Source organism: Pan paniscus, chromosome 1 (assembly GCF_029289425.2).
Source record: "Pan paniscus chromosome 1, NHGRI_mPanPan1-v2.0_pri, whole genome shotgun sequence".
Classification (NCBI taxonomy): domain Eukaryota; kingdom Metazoa; phylum Chordata; class Mammalia; order Primates; family Hominidae; genus Pan; species Pan paniscus.
Window position 1 is genome coordinate 172,951,367 of NC_073249.2, and position 21,639 is coordinate 172,973,005.

Here is a 21,639-nt window from a genome sequence, read left to right on the forward strand (position 1 = left end):
CTTTACTTTTCTTTCTTTTTTTGTGAGACAGAGTCTCACTCTGTTGCCAGGCTGGAGTGCAGTGGTGCAATCTCGGCTCACTGCAACCTCTGCCTCCTGGGTTCAAGCGATTCTCCTGCCTCAGCGTCCCAAGTAGCTGGGACCACCAGTTTGTGTGTGCCACCACGCCCAGCTTCAGTTATACTTTTCTAGTTATTTTAACTACTGCTTTTTAACTGTGAGAGTTAAGTATATCTTCCTTGGTCTAATTCCCTCCAGCAAAGTTGTGACTATCTTTTTAAATGTCATTGCCCTGTACAATCAATAAGAGGTACCTGTAATGATAGTTATTATTTCATCATCCTCAAAATCTCTTTGTGGGGTAGGTATTATCTATGTTTTATAATTGAAGAAACAGAGACTCAGAGCCATGGAGTAATTTGCTCAAGGTCATGGAGCTACTGAGTATTAAGAGTCTTACCTTGAACAAAGGACCATCTCACTCCAGAACCTCATGTTGCTTAAACTACCCAAACATTGCCAATTGAGGCTTCAGTAATTGTTGCATATTAGCTACCTGATTAATTTCAGTCACTTTAGTGTTCTCCATAAAACTGCTCATATAGTTGAGAGGCAATAAGAGTGAACTCAGTTGTCCTACTGCTAGGACTGGTGCCCTGCTTGTAGTGTTATAATGGTGCCCTGCTGGCACTCTTCCTTTGGCCTTCGAAGGTTCAGAGCTGCCCTGAATTTTATTCAAGAGCAGCTGAAATAAAGTATGTTAGGATATTCGGAGACAGGAAGTCTCAATCACTGCTGGTGGACACAAGTAGGTAAGGTTCTTTTGGAAAGCAGTTTGGTAACATGGTTCAGAATCCTTGAAAATGGTTTGCACCCTGTTGACCTAGTGATCACACTGATAGGTGTTCATCTTAAGGCTGCCCCGCAAAAAGCTTTTTCTACACAGACACTCCTTTTGTATTTGTAAGAAAACCTTCATTGATGGAATATTATGCAGTCACATAAGTGATCATTTTAAGAGACTGTTATATGAAAAATCATTTTTGTGTATAATCCCCAATTTTACATAATCTTGACAAAGCAGGATGCAAAATTAATTATAGTATCATGTTCTAGATCAGTACTTGGCACATTGTGGGCATGCAGTAAATATTTGTTGAATAAATGAATGATCATCAGTGGCATGAATCTCACTATGTGAAGAAAAGGAAATATACTAAAATGTTAATAGTGTTTGCCTTTATGTGGTAGAACTAAGAGTGTTTTTTTGTTTTTTGGGTTTTTTTTTTTTTTTTTTTGAGACAAAGTCTTACTCTGTTGCCCAGGCTGGAGTACAGTGGTATGATCACGGCTCACTGCAGCCTCTACCTCTGAGGCTCGAGCAGTCCTCTTGCCTTGGCCTCCCAAAGTGCTGGGATTATAGACATGAGCCACCATGCCTGGCCTAAGAGTGGTTTTTATCCTGTGATTTCTACTTTCTTTTTTCCTTTTTTTTTGAGACATAGTCTCACTCTGTCACACAGGCTGGAGTGCAGTGGTGTGATCTCGGCTCACTGCAACCTTTGCCTCCTGGGTTCAAGTGATTCTCCTGTCTCAGCCTCCAGAATAACTGGGATTACAAGGCATGTGCCACTACACCCGGCTAATTTTTGTATTTTTAGTAGAGACAGCATTTCACCATGTTGGCCAGGCTGGTCGAACTCCTGACCTCAGGTGATCTGCCTGCCTTGGCCTCCCAAAGTGCTGGGATTACAGGTGTGAGTCACTGTGCCCAGCTGATCCCACTTTCATTTTTGTTCCCATATTTTCTGTAGTGATTATGTAGACTTACTGGAAAAAATAACCTTCATTAAAATTTTTTGGACTTGAATCAAAGAAGAAAAGTTTAGGACTTAGATTATATTCCTTGTTCTCCCAAAATTATTTAAAATAAATGTTATTCTCCCCCTGACACAGATGAAAACACTGAGGTTTAGAAAGGTTTAGTTACTTACTCAGGCTTGTGTATTTAGTAAGTGGCTAGCTGAGCCAGAACCAAAATCTAGGACTGACTCCAAATTCTGTTGTCTTCATAGTCATTTTTCTATATCAGATTGATCTCCTGATGAGATTTTTTGTTTTTCAAAGCTTTTGCCCTTTGTATCAGGTAGGGTCTATAGCAAAGCTGAGGTTGTGACAGCTTTTCTTTAAATTCAAAGTATAGCATTTCTAGTGTGGGTAAGGTTTCTGAGGCCCGTGTGCTCTAATTGATTTCAGAATTTGGCAATGCAGCCACTTCTCTGACAGCAAACCCAGATGCCACCACAGTAAACATTGAGGATCCTGGTGAAACCCCAAAACATCAGCCAGGATCCCCAAGAGGCTCAGGAAGAGAAGAAGATGATGAGTTACTGGGAAATGATGACTCTGACAAAACTGAGGTTTGAACTTGTCTTTGATATATATTTTTAAACAATTTTAAAAGCTTGTTTATGTGCTTATTCACTGTCTACTGTGTGCCAGGTACAGTGTCAGGCAATGACAGCTCAGAGGTAAATGACACATGGCCTCTTCCTTGGTGGGGGAAACAGGCAAACAGACCATTATTTTCCGTAAGTACACTTGTGGAGGGGAACACTGGGGTAGTGAGCAGAGATCCTAGCTTATGGAATGTGGGACTCCCATGCTCAATATTTTCTAATATTAGAGTAGGAAAGAACCTTCATGGCCCTCTGTTTTAGCCTCTCTCCTGAGATATTGATGCTGTCCTTGCTATGTAGGAAAGATAACACTTGGAGCCAGGTGTGGTGGCTCACGCGTATAATCCCAGCATTTTGGGAGGCTGAGGTGGGCAGATCACTTGAGCCCAGGAGTTCGAGACCAGCCTGGGCAACATGGTGAAACTCCATCTCTACAAAAAGTACAAAATATTAGCCGAGTATGGTGGTGTACACCTGTAGCCCCAGCTACTCGAGAAACTAAGGTGGGAGGATTGCTTGAGCTTGGGAAGTAGAGGTTGCAGTGAGCTGAGATTGCACCACTACACTCCAGCCTCGGCAACAGAGTGAGACCCTGTCTCCAGAAGAAAGAAAAAAAAAAAAAAAGGAAAGATTGAAAACACTTACTTGAGTACCTCCAGGAATGGGCTGTTTACCACCATGTAAGGCAGTTGCTGCCATTGTCGACTTTAATTGTGAAAATGTTTTTCTTTAATTTTTTTTCTTCGACTTTTATTTTAAGTTCAGGGGTCATGTGCAGGAGGTACAGGTTTGTTACATAGGTAAACATGTGCCACAGTGGTTTGCTGCACAGATCACCCCATCACCTAGGTATTAAGCCCAGCATCCATTAGCTATTCTTCCTGATGCTCCCCCTCCCATGTGTCCTTGTGTTCTCACCATTCAGCTCCCACTTATAAGTGAGAAGATGTGGTGTTTGGTTTTCTGTTCCTGTGTTAGTTTGCTAAGGATAATGGCTTCCAACTCCATCCATGTCCCTGCAAAGGACATGATCTCATTCCTTTTTCTGGCTGCATAGTATTCCATGGTTGTATATATACCATATTTTCTTTATCCAGTCTATCATTGATGGGCATTTAGGTTGATTCTGTATCTTTGCTATTGTGAATAGTGCTGCAGTGAACATATATGTGCATGTATCTTTATAATAGAATGATTTATATTTCTTTGGGTATATACCCAGTAATGGGATTGCTGGGTCAAATAGTATTTCTGCCTCTAGATCTTTGAGGAATCGCCACACTGTCTTCCACAATGGTTGAACTAATTTACACTCCCACCAACAGTGTAAAAGCATTCCTTTTTCTCCGCAACTTCACTGGCATCTGTTGTTTCTTGACTTTTTAATAATCACCATTCTGACTGGCATGATATGGTGTCTCATTGTGGTTTTGATTTGCATTTCTCAAATCAAGATATTGAGCTTTCTTTCATATGTTTTTTGGCCACATGTATGTCTTTTGAGAAGTGTCTGTTCATGTCCCTTGCCCACTTTTTAATGGAGTTGTTTTTTCCTTGTAAATTTGCTTAAGTACTTTGTAGACTCTGGATATTAGACCTTTGTTAGATGGATAGATTGCAAAAATTTTCTCTCATTCTGTAGGTTGTCTGTTCACTCTGAAGATAGTTTCTTTTGCTGTGCAGAAGCTCTTTAGTTTAATTAGATCCCATTTGTCAATTTTTGCTTTTGTTGCAATTGCTTTTGGTGTTTTCATCATGAAGTCTTTGCCCATGCCTATGTCCTGATTGGTATTCCCTAGATTTTCTTTCTTTTTCTTTTCTTTTTTTTTTTTTTTTGAGATGGAGTCTTGCTTTGTCGCCTAGGCTGGAGGCTCATTGCAACCTCTGCCTCCTGGGTTCAAGCGATTCTCCTGCCTCAGCCTCCTGAGCAGCTGGGACTACAGGCACATGCCACCACGCCCAACTAATTTTTGTATTTTTAGTAGAGACGGGGTTTCACCATATTGGCCAGGCTGGTCTCAAACTCCTTACCTCGTGATCCACCCATCTTGGCCTCCCAAAGTGCTGGGATTACAGGCATGAGCCACCGCTCCCAGCCGGTGTTCCCTAGATTCTCTTCTAGGGTTTTTTTAGTTTTGTGTTTTACATTTAAGTCTTTAATCCACCTTGAGTTAATTTTTGCTTATGGTATAAGGAAGGGGTCCAGTTTCAGTTTTCTGCATATGGCTAGCCAGTTCTCCCAGCACTATTTATTGAATAGGGAATCCTTTCCCCATTGCTTGTTTTTGTCAGGTTTTTCGAAGATCAGATGGTTGTAGACGTGCATTCTTATTTCTGAGTTCTCTATTCTGTTTCATTGGTCTATGTGTCTGTTCTTGTACCAGTACCATGCTGTTTTGGTTACTGTAGACTTGTAGTTTAGTTTGAAGTCAGGTAGCATGATGCCTCCAGCTTTGTTCTTTTTGCTTAGGATTGTCTTGACTATTTGGGCTCTCTTTTGATTCCATATGAATTTTAAAATAGTTTTTTTCTAATTCCGTGAAGAATGTCAATGGTAGTTTACTGGGAGTGGCATTGAATCTATAAATTACTTTGGGCAGTATGCCATTTGCACAATACTGATTCTTCCTAACTATGAGCATGGAATGTTTTTCCATTTGTTTGTGTCCTCTCTTATTTCTTTGAGCAGTAGTTTATAGTTTTCTTTGAAGAGGTCCTTTACTTCCCTTGTTCCTAGGTATTTTATTCTTTTTGTAGCAGTTCATTCATACAAAAGAACGAGAGTTCATTCATAATTTGGCCCTCTGCTTGCCTGTTGTCGGTGTATAGGAATACTAGCAATTTTTGCACATTGATTTTGTATCCTGAGACTTTGCTGAAGTTGCTTACCAGCTTAAGAAGCTTTTGGGCTGAGATGATGGGGTTTTTTAGATATAGAAATATGTCATCTTGCAAACAAAGATGATTTGACTTACTCTCTTCCTATTTGAATACCCTCTTCCTATTTGAATACCCTTTATTTGTTTCTCTTCCCTGATTGCCCTGGCCAGAACTTCTAATACTATTGAATAGGAGTGATAAGAGAGGGCATCCATGTCTTGTGCTGGTTTTCAAGGGGAATGCTTTCCTTGATTGGGGATGGGTGTTCCTTTGTCTCCGTGCTGCTCCTGGGTGAGCCATCGCCCCACCCTGCTTTTCTTCATTCTCCGTGGGTCGAGCTACTTGCCTAGTCAGTCCCAGTGCAAGAACCTGGGTATTTCAGTTGAAGGTGCTGAATTCATTCACCGCTTTCACTCCTCTCTGTGAGTGCTGCAGACCACAGCTACTTCTAATCGGCCATCCGTTTTCCTTTATAATGAACAAAAAATATCTGCCTATAGCACCTGCCCTTGTCCTGCAAAGCAGCTCAGTGTTCACCTGTACTTTTTGCTGTATGAATTCCCTTCAGATATCTGAAGATGACAGGCACAATTCCTGGCATTGGGCCTGCATTCTGCCACCAAAGAGCTGTGTTGTTGGGATAGGTATGGCCCTCCTCAGGTGCCTCTTCTCAATTGGATTTTTTTTTTTGTCAGAGTAGTAATATTTTTAGTACTTTAGAGTGAGTCAATATATCAGATTTTTGAGAATTCAGGTGGCAATAGTAGGGAGGATTATGGATGGATGGGGGAGGAAGAGATATTTACACTGCTGGATGCAGTGGCTCACGCTTGTAATCCCCGTGCTTTGGGAGGCTGAGGCGGGAGTATCACTTGAGCCCAAGAGTTTGAGACCAGCCTGGGCAAAATAATGAGACTCTGTCTCTACAAAAATTAAACAATTAGCTGGGCATAGTGGTGTATGCGTGTAGTCCCAGCTGCTTGGGAAGCTGAGGTGGGAAGATTGTTTGAGCCCAGGAGTTCAAGGCTGCAGTGAGCTATGATTGCACTACTGCACTCCAGCTTGGGAAAGAGAGTGAGACGCCATCTCAAAAAAAAAAAAAGCGAAAAGATATTTACACTGACTGCCTTCTGTATGTGTTGTATGTGTGTATATGTATTTATTATTGTACATAATTCTATATACTATTGAATCTAGATAAGGGAACTAAGCCCAACAGGAGTCTAGTGATTTGCCAAAGCTCCCCTCAGTGGAGGGGCCAAGATTTGAACCCTTTTGGTGTGACTTCAAAACCAATGCTTGTTTTTCTAATCAGGCTGAGAGTTGCGAATTGGCTATTTCAGAGTTGGTTATTGAATGTGGAAGAGCCTATTGTTTCAAACGTTTTGATTTTCCATTAGATCAGATCCCTCCTGCACCCCACGCAGCTGGAATTAAGAAATTGCTTATGTGTTCATTATGTTTTATTTTATTTCTGACAGTTACTTGCTGGACAGAAGAAAAGCTCCCCCTTCTGGACATTTGAATACTACCAAACATTCTTTGATGTGGACACCTACCAGGTTTGGAAACCAATTTCACCTTTCCTTTTACGTGTAAAGGAGACTTGTTTCTTTAATGGTTGAACAACCAAATCATGTGAAAGCCTTTATATACTGAAAATGGTCTTACAAAAGTAAAGGGTTATTAGCATTTGAAAATACTATCATAAAAGCTCTAATGACTGAGTTTCAATTTTGTAGTAGTTGAATTTATTAAACTTAAAAAACTTCAGTAGAATTACTGCTATGATGTTTTCCAGGTCTTTGACAGAATTAAAGGATCTCTTTTGCCAATACCCGGGAAAAACTTTGTGAGGTTATATATCCGCAGCAATCCAGATCTCTATGGTATGTTTAGTACTGATTTGTTTACCGTATTTCAATTGAACTTGGGTGAGTGTGAGGGTTGCCTGGAAATGTGGAGAACTGCACTATTGGTGGGGCATGCCATGTTTTATTAGACTTTTCTGAACTTCAGTAGCAACCCTTGCAAGTAATTTTGGAGGAATACAATTATGTGTTATATTAGTGCCACGTCATCATTACAAGTACTAGTATATCCTTCAAAGGTCTTTAAATGGGGCTGAGCGCAGTGGCTCATGCCTATAATCCCAGCACTTTGGAAGGCTAAGATGGGAGGATTGCCAGAGGCTAGGAGTTTGAGACCAGTCTGGGCAACATAGCAAGACCCTGTCTCTACTAAAGGCTGGGTTGGCACAGTGGCTGCCGCCTGTAATCCCAACACTTTGGGAGGCCAAGGCAGGAGGATTGCTTGAGCCCAAGGAGTTTGAGACCAGCCTGGGCAACATAAGGAGACCCTATCTCTACTAAAAAATAAAAATAAAAAGAATGATTTTTAAAAATTCTTCAAATGACTTTACAACTTGAGACAAATTTAGTCACTTTGACTAGGTGGAGATTGGACCATTTGATGTTGGAGGAGAAGGTATTCTCACACTTTTTCATTGATATGCTGAGTTCCAGCTCTGCCCTCAGATGAGCTGGCTCCTTTTAGGATTTGGTCACCAGCAGTGGAAGTCTGAAACAGGATTGGGCCGGGGATTGTTGTCATCCCTGACCTTAATGCTGTCTGAGAAAAACTCAGAGGTCCACCCAGTACTCCTGAGGAAAAGGCCCCAACAGTGGCCTGTGTTTGAGGGGAGAAGAGAGTGCTGTCCGTGTGCCAGGTGCTGTACCAAAGACTGTGTGTGTACTTGATCATATCTCATTCTTGCAACAACCCTTGCAAAGTATCCCCACTTTTCAAATGAGGAAGCTGATGCTCAGTGAGGATCATTGATATATATGCTCAATCAGAATGATAAATAGTAAAGCAGTCATATATGTTGATTTTAAATATGGACTCTAGGGAGCCTGGTGTGAAAACCATTGCACTGGCCCATGCTTTTCATCTGAGGGTTGTCAGGGTGGTTTCTCTGTCTCATTCATTCTTACTTGTAGCCTGAGAACATCCTGAGGGGCAGGCTCTGTGCCTCAGTGTCTTTAGTGCCTGGCAGAGGCCTTGGCACACAGCAGGTGCTCAAACAATTTTTAGCACCTTATTTTATGCTAGACTCTGTGCTAGAGGCTGAGGATTTAAAGATAAGGCCATGGTCCCTAGCCCCAATGAGGAAGAAGAGAGAACACTAACATCTGTTGAATACCTTATAAGTGCCAAGCGTGGAGATAAGCACTATTTTAGTATTTTATGCTATTTTATTTCCCATACTCCAAGGTAGCCTTATCTTACAAAAGAGAAAACTGAGATTAAGGAGATAACTTGCCCGTAGTTACAGAGTTAGCAATAATAATGGCAAACACACATATAGTGCTTATTATGTGCCAGACACTATTATTAGGGCAGTACCTGTATTAACTCATTTAATCCTTATGCCAGATCCAACTTCATGAGGGAGATACTATTATTATCCCCATTTTATAGATGAGGACACTGAGTCACACAGAGGTCCAGTAACTTGCCTGAGATTATACAGCTAGTAAGTGCTGGGCTCAATTTTCAAATCAACACTGTAGCTCATAATCCATTTCTTCATCACTATGCTATACTGCCTCTCATGACAAAGCCAGGGCTTGAATCCAAGGCTTGCTTCTTTTCTGTGACACTAGTAGCCTCATTAGCTCATAGACATGGTTAAAAGAAGAGGGTGCAATATAGGTGAAGTGTTTGATAGCAGAGAGGATTAGGTTTTGTTGTGGGTGGAGGTTAGAGGAAGGCAGTTAAGAAAAAGATGACAATTTACAGAGTGTAAGGAAAAGATTGATAACTTTGACTACATTTCACCTAAAATTTAAAATTTCTACACAACAAAATAAACCATAAGTAAAAAAATAAACGACAGACCAGGGGACATACTTCCAATGCATATAACCAACAAACAGTGAGAAACAAGAATATATGTCGAACTCCCACAAATTAGAAGAATAAACCAAGCAACTCTGGGGGAAAAATTGCCAATAAATATATGAAAAGATGCTTAGCCCCACCTGCAACCAGAGAAATAAAAAGTAAAATAACATTATTTATGCTCATTATTTTAGTAAACATATACAGTTTGGCTTGTCTTCATTTATTCATTCAATTCATTCAACAAACATTGAGCTCTTGCTATTGTACTGGAGATACAGCAGTGAAAACATAAAAATCTCTACCCTTAGGCAATTTGTAATTTACTGAGCTTAACAATAAGCAAAGAAAAGTAAAATATATAGTTTTCTAGTAATGAATGCTTAGGTGAAAATTTAATAGCAGAGAGAAGAAGGACATGAAGTGTTTGTATAAATGGGTGAATTTGAAAATTTAAAAAGGTGAATTTTGAGTAATGACCTGAAGTAATTGGGAGTGATTTATGTAGATATCTAAGGGAAGAGCACTTGAAACAGAAGGATCAGCAAGTGCAAAGGATCACCTAAGCCCTGAGGCAAGAGCTAGCCTAGTACATTCAAAGAACCGCAAGAGGCTATTGCGACTGGATGAGAGTGAACAGGGGGACCTAGAAGGAGATGAGGTGAGAGAGACAGTGTGGAGGGACAGGTAAGGTCTCATAAGTCACAGTGAGGACTTTGGCATTTGCTTGAATGCAAAGCCATTGGAGAGTTTGGACAGACGAGTAACATACTTTTTTGTTTTTTGAGACTGGGTCTTGCTCTGTTGCCCAGGCTGGAGTGCAGTGGCTCGATAATGGCTCACTGCAGCCTCAAAATCCTGGGCTCAAGCCATCCTCCCCCACCTCATCTTCATGAGTATCTGGGACTACAGGCATGTGCCACCATGCCTGGATAATGTTTGTATTTTTTGTAGAGACAGGGTCTCACTATGTTGTCCAGGCTGGCCTCAAACTCCTGGCCTCAAGCAATCCTCCTGCCTTACCCTCCCAAAGTGCTGACCTTACAGGCATGAGCCACTGCACCAAGCCAGGAGTGACATACTCTAAGTCAGATTTCATGAACATTGATATTAAGTGTGGCCAAGGATATGGAGCAGTGGAAACTTTTGTATGGTAGGTATGTAACTGGTGGGTATGTAACTGGTATGCAAATTGGAGCAGTTTGAAGATGCTTATACCCTATAATTCAGCAGTTTCACTCCTAGGTAGATAATTTTAGAGGAATTCACATATATATGGAACAACATATAGAAGAATATTATTCACTGTAGCAGTATTGCTTGTAATGGCAAATATTTAGAAACAACCAAGATATCCATCAGCAGGAGAATGGATACATTGTGCTACTATATTCATACATGGAATTCTGTAGTTAAAAAAATGAATGAGAGCTAAAAGCATAAATATAGATAAATCTTAGCACAATGATTTTAAAAAGCATGTTGTGGAAGGATATGAATAGTATGATACCATTAAAAATATATATATATTTTTTGAGACAGAGTCTCACTCTGTCACCCAGGCTGGAGTGCAAAGGCGCAATCTCGGCTCACTGCAACCTCTGCGTCCTGGGTTCAAGTGATTCTCCTGCCTCAGCCTTCCCGAGTAGCTGGGACTACAGGCATGTGCCACCACGCCCAGCTAATTTTTGTATTTTTAGTAGAGACTGAGTTTTACCATGTTGGCCAGGCTGGTCTCAAACTCCTAACCTCAAATGGTCTGCCTGCCTCAGCCTCCCAAAGTGCTGGGATTATAGGTGTGAACCACCATGCCCGGCCTAAAAATATTTTTTAAAAGTGACATGCTAGGTAACCAGTGTTTGTGTTATTCTTCGTGCTTTTCTGTATGTTAGAAATATTTCATAATATAAAAATGCATAATATGAAATTTTAATTATAAATACAACCTAAATTAAGGCTCTCTCCCACCCCCAACCCATAATAAGAGTAGGAATTTGGCAGGAAACAGGGAGAAGGCAGTATGAAGCAACATGGCAGGTCCTGGGATGAGTGGGTGTCATATGTCTCTGGAGTCCAGCCTTCCACTGGGGGTAGCTGGAGAAGTTACAGAGCCCAGATCCTGGGGCCTTTTATATCAGTCTCAGGAATTAGGATTTTGTCCTTAAGCAGGGGAGGTTCAGTGAAGGGTTGCAAACAGGGGAGAGGGATGATAATAGGAGAGGGACAAAAATGCTAAGGGCTGGGAAAGTTTTCTTGCTTGTGTCCAAGGATGAGCATTGGGCCACATAGAGGTAGTGGGTGGGCAGGTGTTGGACCTTTCAGGCCACCTGAAAATATTGTTTCTCCCGCTGTTCCCGTGCCAGAGTTGTTAGGTAGCTTAGAGCATGGGGCAGCTAGAGAATGCTAGATAAGTCTTCACATTAGTATGCATATCTTCCCATACCAGCCTGCCTTTAAAGAAGTTAATTAATGTTTTAGTGAAAGGGTTTTATCATGTTGCCCAGGCTGGTCTTGAACTCCTGAGCTCAAGTGATCTGCCTGCCTCAGCCTCCCAAAGTGCTGGGATTATAGGTGTGAGCCACCACATTCCCCCCCGCCCCCACTTTTTTTTTTTTTGAGATGAGGCCTTGCTGTGTTGCCAAGGCTGGAGTGCGGTAGCTATTCAGAGGCATGATCATAGCTCCCTGCTGCCTCAAACTCCTAGCCTCAAGTGACCCTCTCACCTCAGTGTCCTGAGTAGCTGGGACTACAGGCTTATACCTCCAGGCCCAATTCACAGGCTGCCTGTTGCCCTCAAGATAAATTCCTAACTCAACAAGGCCTCTAAGACCCTTCATGATCTGACTCTGGCCCATCTCTTCAATCTCTGGCTACTCCTGACCTGAAGCTTGGCCTCGAACTGGTACCTCTTACTTCAGTCTCTGCTCCTGCTATTCCCTCTTCATGGACCTCTCTTCTCTTCTGTCCTCACTTGGTGAACTCCCGTTCTTCTTTAGATCCCAGCTTACACATCCCTTTCTCTAGGTTTTCCATCTTCCCTATATGCTCCCATAGGCACCCTGTACTACCCTCTGAGATTAGATATTTTATTGATCGTCTCCCCGGAGTGCATGGGTGCACTAGAGGCAGTGACTGTGTCTCTGTTGCACATCATCGTGTCCCCAGCAGAGGGTAGTGGCTACTTAGTAAATAATGACTGAGAGGACATAATACTCTTGGTTTTCTAGTTATTTGGGTATTGTAAGTTAATATTTTGGCCACTTGTGGTCATACCCTTGGATGGTCTCAGCTCATCTATAACACATGGTCAGTTTTATTCATTCAGTAAAGCTTTTTGGCTATAGGGGCTTTGTGGGGTTTTTTGTTTGTTGTTGGTTTTTTTTGCCACTCTTATGTGTGGGCACTCAGAATAATACTGTGAGATTTAGTCCTTGTCTACAGCAGAGAGCTTTCAGTCTAGTGAGTAAAGAGGCAGTTTGTGGAGAGCTAATACTGGTGACTTTTTGAAGCATACCCATTTGATTGCTTGTGTTCCTTTTCCCACCTTCAGGGGCCAGTGCTTGCCTTTGAAAAGTACTAATCTGTTTCTGCTAGTCATCTCCCCTATGACAGTAATGTTCGTAATTTTGTGACGTGTCAAGGTACCTGAAATTATCCCAAAGGGTGTTGCAAAATATTAGTGAAATTGAAAAATGAAATTCATACAATTTATTAAAATCTCTCAATTTAAAGATTGTATTTGTTCTACATAGTACTTTTTCTAGATGGGGAGAGACAAGGATAGTGTTCACGAAATCATGCAAATAATGAAAGAGGTTTGTAAAGCATGGTCCACTCATCTGCTCAGTGGTATATCTTAAAACCATTGAAAAAGAACAAGCTGATTTTTATGAGTAGCTGTGATAGACTCTCCAGGCTATATTAAGGTGAAAATAGAAGGGTACACAGGAGGACATATATGTATGTTATCATCTGTATAAAATATGCACATATACACACGCATTTGCTTATATACATGAGTGGAATATTCCTGGCAGGTTTCATCAGAAACTGCTTACTTTGGTGAGCTTTAGGGAGGAAAGATAGAGAGCCGGGGCACAGAGAGGGAGTGGATCTTGCTGTTCTCCATATTCCCTTTGTACCTTTTGAAACACTGGACCATATACATATATTACTTTTTTTAATTTTTAATTTTAATTTTTGTGGGTAGACAGTAGGTGTATATAGTGCATTGTATTACTTTTTCATGAAAAAAAAAAAAGAAAAAGCCTTAAGCATACACACACACACACACACACACTCACACTCAACACAACCGTGGTGAACTGGTAGGTTTAATCGACTCTGCCCTCATGTGTTCTGCTTGCCCTGCTCTTTCTGTATGCTGCACAAGCTCTGTCTTATTTGACTTCTTTTTCTGTGATGCTAACATTTGGCACTTAGATAAGCGAAGTAATCTTTACTTCATGTATTCTGGTGGAAGGTTTAATAAAAAGCCTGTGAATTTTTCTTTGTCGGTGGTGATCCTCCAACAAAAGAAGCTATACAGAAATCAGTGTCTTCATTCACCTAATTGTGGAAGGCGTTTTGGCCTTTGGATTGGAGTACCAACACCCCACCTTCTTTAAGGCAGCTAATTACTGAGATGTGTGTTTGACCTTTGAAAAAAAAATTTCCCTTCAGCAAGTGTTGATCCCATCTAGAAAATTCAGTTTCTTTTGCTAACATGAATACAAGAGGAAGATAAGAAATTCTGTAAGAATCTAAAGGCTTATGCTTCATTTTCTTGTTTCTGAATTTTCTGGTTTCCTTTGCAGGCCCCTTTTGGATATGTGCCACGTTGGTCTTTGCCATAGCAATTAGTGGGAATCTTTCCAACTTCTTGATCCATCTGGGAGAGAAGACGTACCATTATGTGCCCGAATTCCGAAAAGGTTGGTGAATAGCTTGACTCATTTGGAATGCTGTCAGTTTCTAGCTTCGAGTTCTTTTTACCCACTGAGCTCCTGGGCCCCATCTCTAGATGCTGCAGCCCTGCTTTTGTGTTTTAGGGTTCAATGTATCTACTCAAATGTGTAGATGAGTTTACCACCCATCTATATAAATCCACATAATCTTTTTCTTCTTACAGTGGTAAAATATATATTACATAAAATTTACCATTTAAATGTGTAATTCAGTGGCATTAAGTACATTCACAATGTTATGAGTCCACATAATCTTTGGGAAAGCTGTAAATCAAGGCCGAATAGCAACTGCAATTTATTCCTTTTTTTTTTTTTTTTTTTTTGAGACAGTGACTTGCTCTGTCACCCAGGCTGGAGTGCAGTGGTACGATCACAGCTCACTGCAGCCTCCACCTCCCTGGGCTCAAGTAATCCTCCCACCTCAGCCTCCTGAGTAGCTGGGACCATAGGCATGCAACACCATACCTGGCTAATTTTTCTATTTTTTTATAGAGATAGGTCTCCCTGTGTTGCCCAGGCTGATCTCAAACTCTTGGGCTCAAGTGATTCTCCCATCTCGGCCTACCAAGGTGCTAGGTAGGATTACAGGTGTGAGCCATCACACCTGGCCACAGCTGGAATATATTCTAAGACAAGTGTACAAAATAATTTAAAGGTGTGCATGAAGGTCTCCTGTGTGGCATTATTTGTATTATCCACATTTTGGAGACAATAGAAACATTGTTTTAGGCTGTGATGGCTCAACTAGCTGGGGTCATCTGCAATTGCCAATCACAAAGCACCTAGAGCTACGTGGAAAATTCATAACTTATTCCAAACTGGTGCCTATTCTGTTAGCAACTTTGCTGAAGAGAAATCTGGGCTGGACATGGTTGCTCATGCCTGTCATCCCAGCACTTTTGGAGGCCAAGGTGGGAGGATTGCTTGAGCTGAGGAGTTTGAGATCAGCCTGGGCAACATAGTGAGACCTTGTCTCTAAAACTAAAAACTAAAAAAAAGTTACCAGGTATGGTGGTGCATGCCTGTAGTCCCAGCTACTCAGGAGGCTGAGTTGGGAGAATCACTTGAGCCCAGAGATTGAGGCTGTAGTGAGCTGTGATTGTACCACTGCACTCCAGCCTGGGTGACAGAGCGAGTCACTGTCTCAAAAAAAAAAAAAAAAAAAAAAGAGACCCGGTGTGGTGGCTCACGCCTGTAATCCCAGCACTTTGGGAGGCCAAGGTGGGTGGATCACAAGGTCAGGAGTTCGAGACCAGTCTGACCAACATGGTGAAACCCGTCTCTACTAAAAATAAAAAATTATCCAGGCATGGTGGCGCACGCCTGTAATCAGGAGGCTGAGGCAGGAGAATTGGTTGAACCCGGGAGGCGGAGGTTGCAGTGAGCCGAGATCACGCCACTGCACTCCGGCCTGGGCAACAGAGAGAGACTCTGTCTCAAAAAAAAAAAAAAAAAAAAAAGGCGGGGAGAAAGAAATCTGCAAATGATCAAAGTCTGGAAGGGAAAATGCAGAAATGAATGTGTCCTAGGGATGGGCTTGTGAATGACATTCTTGTTTTAAAACGTCCTTTCTTATGTCAGTATTGGGTATTTAGAAGAAAAAACAAAACAGCTTTTAGAGACTTGCAGATGACAGCTGCCCCCAAATGAGGAAGTTTGGCTTTGTCGGAGATTGGCCTGTACCACTTTCTCAGTTCCCTCGCTCCCTCCCTGCCTGCTCTGCTGTCGAGAGGCTGTAAGTAGCCTGGATAAGAGCACCAGTTCTGGAACTAGACCACTAGCTTCAGTTCCAGCTCCACCACTCACTAGCTTCTACTCTGTTGGGCAAGCTATTTTATGTCTGAGCCTCAGATTCTTCACTGGTGAAATGGAAATAATAATATTTATCTTACAGGACTATTGTAAGAATAAAGAGTTAATATATATAAAAAGCTTAGAATAGTGGTTTGTACCAAAAAGAGTTCAATAAACATTAACTATTACTATACACACACACACCCAAATATGTGCACATATATTCAATCCCATTATTTATCCAGTAACCTTGGTTTGAGTTTAATGCAATAAATGTTAACCATGAGATAGAAACCCTGCCTTCAACTAGTTCACTGTGTGTGCATAGAAAGATATGTATTTGCCTGTGTGTGTGTGTGTGTGTGTGTGTGTGTGTGTGAGAGAGAGAGAGAGAGAGAGAGAGAGAGAAAATGTATCCATGTATCCTTCCTTCTTTTCTTCCCCTCTACCTTCCATGCCCACTTCCCCTTCTTGTCCATCATGGAGTCAGACTTGGATTCAATCTCAACTCTATCAAATAACCTTGATTTGAGTTTAATTCAGTAAATATTAACCATGAGATATAGATCCTGCCTTCAAGTAGTTCAGTGGTTAGAAAGCTAGTAAATGACTATTGCTGTAAACAGTACATATTAACCTCTGTATCAGAGATAAGTGTAGGTATATTGACATAGAAGAAGGAGTGACCCACTTTGCCTGGGGATCTGGAAACTCAGGAGAGTCTTTACCTGTTCTTATCCTCTTTGGCTGGGCATCCCAGTATCAGGAAGTGATGTGATATATATACTGGTAAAGTAGTCATTGGCCCTATCAATAAACATTTTTCCGTTTTATGTAAAAAGTATGAGTCACATCTGAGATGAGATCCTGCTTCTACTAACTTGTTAATTATGTGACCTTGACCAAACAACTTAGCTTCTCTGACCCCTTTTCCTCATCTCTAAAATGACGATATAGATTGTATGAAATAAATGTAGCTGCATATTAGTTAACAATATAAAAACTAATTCTTGATTGAGCATTTATTATTGATCAGTCACTCTTCTACTTAGAACAGTTCTTACCTGCTTTTATTCATTTAGTTCTCCTATTAATCTTAGAAGGTAGTATATTATTTTTCTTCCCATTTTATAGATGAGGAAACTGAGACAGGAAGGTTAAGTAACTTACCCCCAAGAGTTTCTTTTCCTAGGACTAGAACCCATGGAGTCTGCATACAGAGTCTGTGCCCTTGACCATTATTCCACATTGCCTCTCAATAAAGCACCGAGTGTAATACCTGATGCCCAGTAGTTGATCAATAAGTGACAGCTATAGCCATGGGAGTAATTTCCTCCTCTTCCCTTAGTTATCCAAGAAAAAGGTAGTACATCAGCAGAATTACATTTGGCCTAACGAGGCAATTCCCAGTGTGAAAAAACTGTTCTGGGAGCTAAAACATGTTTTGGACATTCATGTCTTAACCAGAGTCTGACTATAATTGTTAGGGGTGCCTTTGTTCTTGCCAAGATGCATTAAGTGAATGACCTACTGATTTTCATGTAGAAAGGGCTGGTGCCATGGCTTACCTATAACTTTATGACCCTCCACTCCAGAAGAGGGAAAGGGAATCCTCCAGGGCGTGCTGCTACTAGAGGAAGAGGAGAGAGGTACAGGGATATGCTGAACGTTGCTGTTCTGAGGAGCCACTCAATAGCATTTTTTGCCACAGTGGCGGAATTATTTATTTAAGGAAGAAAGTAAAACTGGAGAATATTTCAAGCAGTTAATCAGTGAGCTGCATCTCCCAATTTCAGAAACAGAGGAACTCTAGAGAGCATGCAGAGCAAGTTAATCTCTACCCAAGGCATTTTAATACATTTGCTAAAGAAGTCAGTGTCAGCTCTTGTTACACCGAGGAAGAGAATATGTTCTTCCAAGGGGATAGTTGGTTTTTATTTGATTGAAATATCTACTATATATGAACATTTGCAGTGTGGCCCTCTGAAGTATTTCAGTTGCATAGTTCAGTTGTTTAATAATATTAGTTGTTATTAAATGAACTATAAAAACCATATGAGAGACTATTGATCCTCACCACAAAGACGAATGGTAAAGATTCATTAATTCAACAAACATTTCTAAAGTGCCTACTGTGTGTTAGGTACTGTGCCAAGCTCAGGGATTACAGACCAGTAAGACATGATTCCGTGGTCCACTGAAGTCAATTGACATGTTAGCATTTAAGTACAATAAGGTGTTGGAAGTGCTCTGATAGTCTACTAAAGGCATGATGGAGATTGAAACTTGTGTCCTGTCATCCTCAGTGTCCATAGCAGCTACCATCATCTATGCCTATGCCTGGCTGGTTCCTCTCGCACTCTGGGGTTTCCTCATGTGGAGAAACAGCAAAGTTATGAACATCGTCTCCTATTCATTTCTGGAGATTGTGTGTGTCTATGGATATTCCCTCTTCATTTATATCCCCACCGCAGTAAGTACCATACTTAGGGAGTAGATTCTGAGTGATGCTCTGTTCTTGGTAGAAACTTCAACCAAGAATTTGACCTACCATCATTATTTCCAGTGCAATACTCACGTGCTCCTGAAAAAATCTCCTTTGAAGTTAGAAGTTAAGCATGAAAGGGGTCTGGGGAGCCTAGTGCCTTCATTGGATCTTGGGCCCTTTGTTATAAAAGCATATGCCTCAGTCTACATGCTGGTGGTGTTCCTCTAGCCTGTACTGAAAAACCAGAGTGGCAATGGGGGCCCAGCTGCTGATTGGCTCAGGGGCCTTTGTAAACATATGTGCCTGGAATGAACAAATGCCTCCCAAGAACTCCCTGCTCCTCCTTTTCTCTTCTTTCAGATACTGTGGATTATCCCCCAGAAAGCTGTTCGTTGGATTCTAGTCATGATTGCCCTGGGCATCTCAGGATCTCTCTTGACAATGACATTTTGGCCAGCTGTTCGTGAGGATAACCGACGCGTTGCATTGGCCACAATTGTGACAATTGTGTTGCTCCATATGCTGCTTTCTGTGGGCTGCTTGGTATGGGTTCATTCGTATATTCTTTTGGTGTGTTTTATATCCAAATGCTAAAAGACCTCAAACTGTTAGACACAACAGTTCTTTTAAAATTGAGTCCATGGGCTGGGCACGTTGGCTCACGCCCATAATCCCAATACTTTGGGAGGCCCAAGTGGGCGGATCTCGAGCTCAGGAGCTCAAGACCAGCCTGGGCAACATGGTGAAACCCCATCTCTACTAAAAATACAAAAATTAGCTGGGCATCGTGGCTTAAACGATCCTCCCACCTCAGCATCGCAAGTAGCTGGTACTTGGGAGGCTGAGGTGAGAGGATCGCTTGAGCCCAGAAGGTGGAGGTTGCAATGAGCTGAGATCATACCACTGTACTCCGGCCTGGGTGACCGAGGGAGACCCTGTCTCAAAAGAAAAAAAAATTGATTCTATGAAATAAAATTTCATTTTAAGTAGACTCACCTACATGGGAAGTGGTGAAATTATGAGAATTTGGCTTTAGTCTTTGGTTTTGCCTAATTTCAGTAATCTGATGAGAATTTGGGGTCTGACCAGAGGAAATAGGTGTGGATGAGTGTCTGTATACATTTGTTCCTCGGTATGGGGGTTGTGGGGGGTGTGGTTGGTTCCAGGACCCTCTATGGATACCAAAGCATGGATGCTCAAGTTCTCTATATAAAAATGGTGTACAGACATCCTCCTATGTGCTTTACATCATTTCCAGATTACTCATAATACCTAGTGCAATGTAAATGCTATGTAAATAGTTATTATACTGTATTTTAAAATGTGTATGATTTTTATTGTCATATTGGTTTTTTTAACTTACATATTTTTAAAGAATATTTTTCATCGTGGTTGGTTGAGCCTGAGGATGCTGAGCCTGTGGATGTGGAGGGCTGACTATATAGAGTTAGGGAGCTGGGGTGGGGGATTCTGTTTTTGGATGTCTTTGCTGATTTTCTGCACATACCTAGAAAGATTTTTGAAATTTAAAGTTTTATTTAAAGGTAGAAAGTTTAAAGTTTAAAGGTAGAAATTAAAAGTTTTAAATTTGAAGGTGGAAAGCTTGAAAATGAAGTCAGATATGGGAAAGTGGAGTTACTTTTAAGGTGAACAACATTTAAAAGAGTGTTTGAGTTCATATGTAGGTGTCTTTTTAGGGAGAGCATGTGCCTTTGAGTCAGATAAGCCCAGATTGAAGACCAGCTCTGTCACTCATTGGCTGTGTGAACTTGGAGATGTTATTGTTCCTCTCTGAATCTTAATTTCTTAATCTGTGACATGGGTATATTTCCTGCCACAAGGTTGTTCTGAGAGGCAAATAAAATGATATCTATAAAGCACTTAACATGGAACTTGTCCTGTAAATGCCCATAAATTAGGTCCCTTTCCTTTGATCCTAAGGAGACATGGTTTTATGTCTTCTGTACACACTGTGCACAAAATTTGCTGTCCACGGCCTTAACAAGCCCTGTTGCAGGTTTTGAAAAAAAAATCAGAGTCCAAGAATGTTAAGGTCCCTAATAAAGGAAAGGATATGGCCATGGGAAGGTGTCTTAGTCCACATGGCAGGTTTCCAGACCCTTGGTCAGGTTTTGCAATTTTAGGAGTAAATGTTTCTTTGGCATCATTTGATCTTTAACATTTTTGTGTAGATAACCATGTCTCATTAAATGCATTAATCTGATTAGAATTTCATTAGATTAATGAAATCCCAATGCCTTATCATTAAACAAGTTTCATAAAAAGTGCCAAGTTGTGAAACACAAACCTAGTTTACATGCACTTTACATGTGCGTAAGCTTTAAGCCCTTGAGGCGGGCCTGTTGGTTTGAGTCATGGCAGAATGACACTATTAATTTCTGGCACTTGGAATCTCTGAGTTGATCCCTTAAAATGCTGCCGTGACTCTTCTGGGACTTTTCTGTCTGCTGAAGAACATCCTTTTCATTGTGACCAACTCTCACTGGTATCTCTCGTCCCTCACTGGCATCTCCCGTCTCTCTTCTGAAGTTCTTCCCCTCACGTACCTGGCTGAGAAGTTGGTGAGCAGAAGGAGGCAGGAGAGGAGGCATTGCCTTTCTCATTTCTCTAAGGAATAGGAGCAGGGCAGGTTGAGCACTGAAGCAGGGAGTTATTATGGTTATTATTAAGAACCCACTTCAGGCCGGGCTTGGTGGCTCTTGCCTATAATCCCAGCACTTTGGGAGGAAGTTGCAGGCAGATGGCTTGAACTCAGGAGTTCGAGATCAGCCTGGGCAGCATGGTTAAACCCTGTCTTTACCAAAAATATAAAAAAATCAGCCAGGTATGGTGGCACGTGCTTGTAGTCTCAGCTACCAGGGAGGCTGAGGTGTGAGAATCGCTTGAGCCTAGGAGGTGGAGGTTGCAGGGAACTGAGATTGCACCACTGCACTCCAGCCTGGGTGACAGAGCGAGACTTCATCTCAAAAAAACAAAAAAAAGAACCCATTTCATCTAGTACCTGTGGCAGGACCTTTTACCTCCTGTGCCTATTGTTCCCTTTTGGGGCAGATGGCGCTGAAACCAGGATTTACCTGCCCATCTTGCTGCTCAGGAACTTTCTAAAAGAGCGTAATTCTGAAGC

General features: G+C 41.4%; 1 protein-coding gene across 5 annotated transcripts in view; it reads left to right on the plus strand.

Annotated features, from left to right (window-relative positions):
• YIPF1 (Yip1 domain family member 1) overlaps positions 1–21,639 on the plus strand; it is a 37,862-nt gene that overhangs the window by 4,326 nt on the left and 11,897 nt on the right. For all 5 annotated transcript variants that reach the window (XM_063607395.1, XM_063607399.1, XM_057298818.2 and 2 more), the window contains 6 exons: positions 2,257–2,420; positions 6,821–6,901; positions 7,141–7,228; positions 14,063–14,179; positions 18,313–18,479; positions 18,855–19,037. In XM_063607395.1, the coding sequence (XP_063463465.1) occupies positions 2,257–2,420; positions 6,821–6,901; positions 7,141–7,228; positions 14,063–14,179; positions 18,313–18,479; positions 18,855–19,037 (800 nt within the window). The remainder of the gene's footprint in view (positions 1–2,256; positions 2,421–6,820; positions 6,902–7,140; positions 7,229–14,062; positions 14,180–18,312; positions 18,480–18,854; positions 19,038–21,639) is intronic.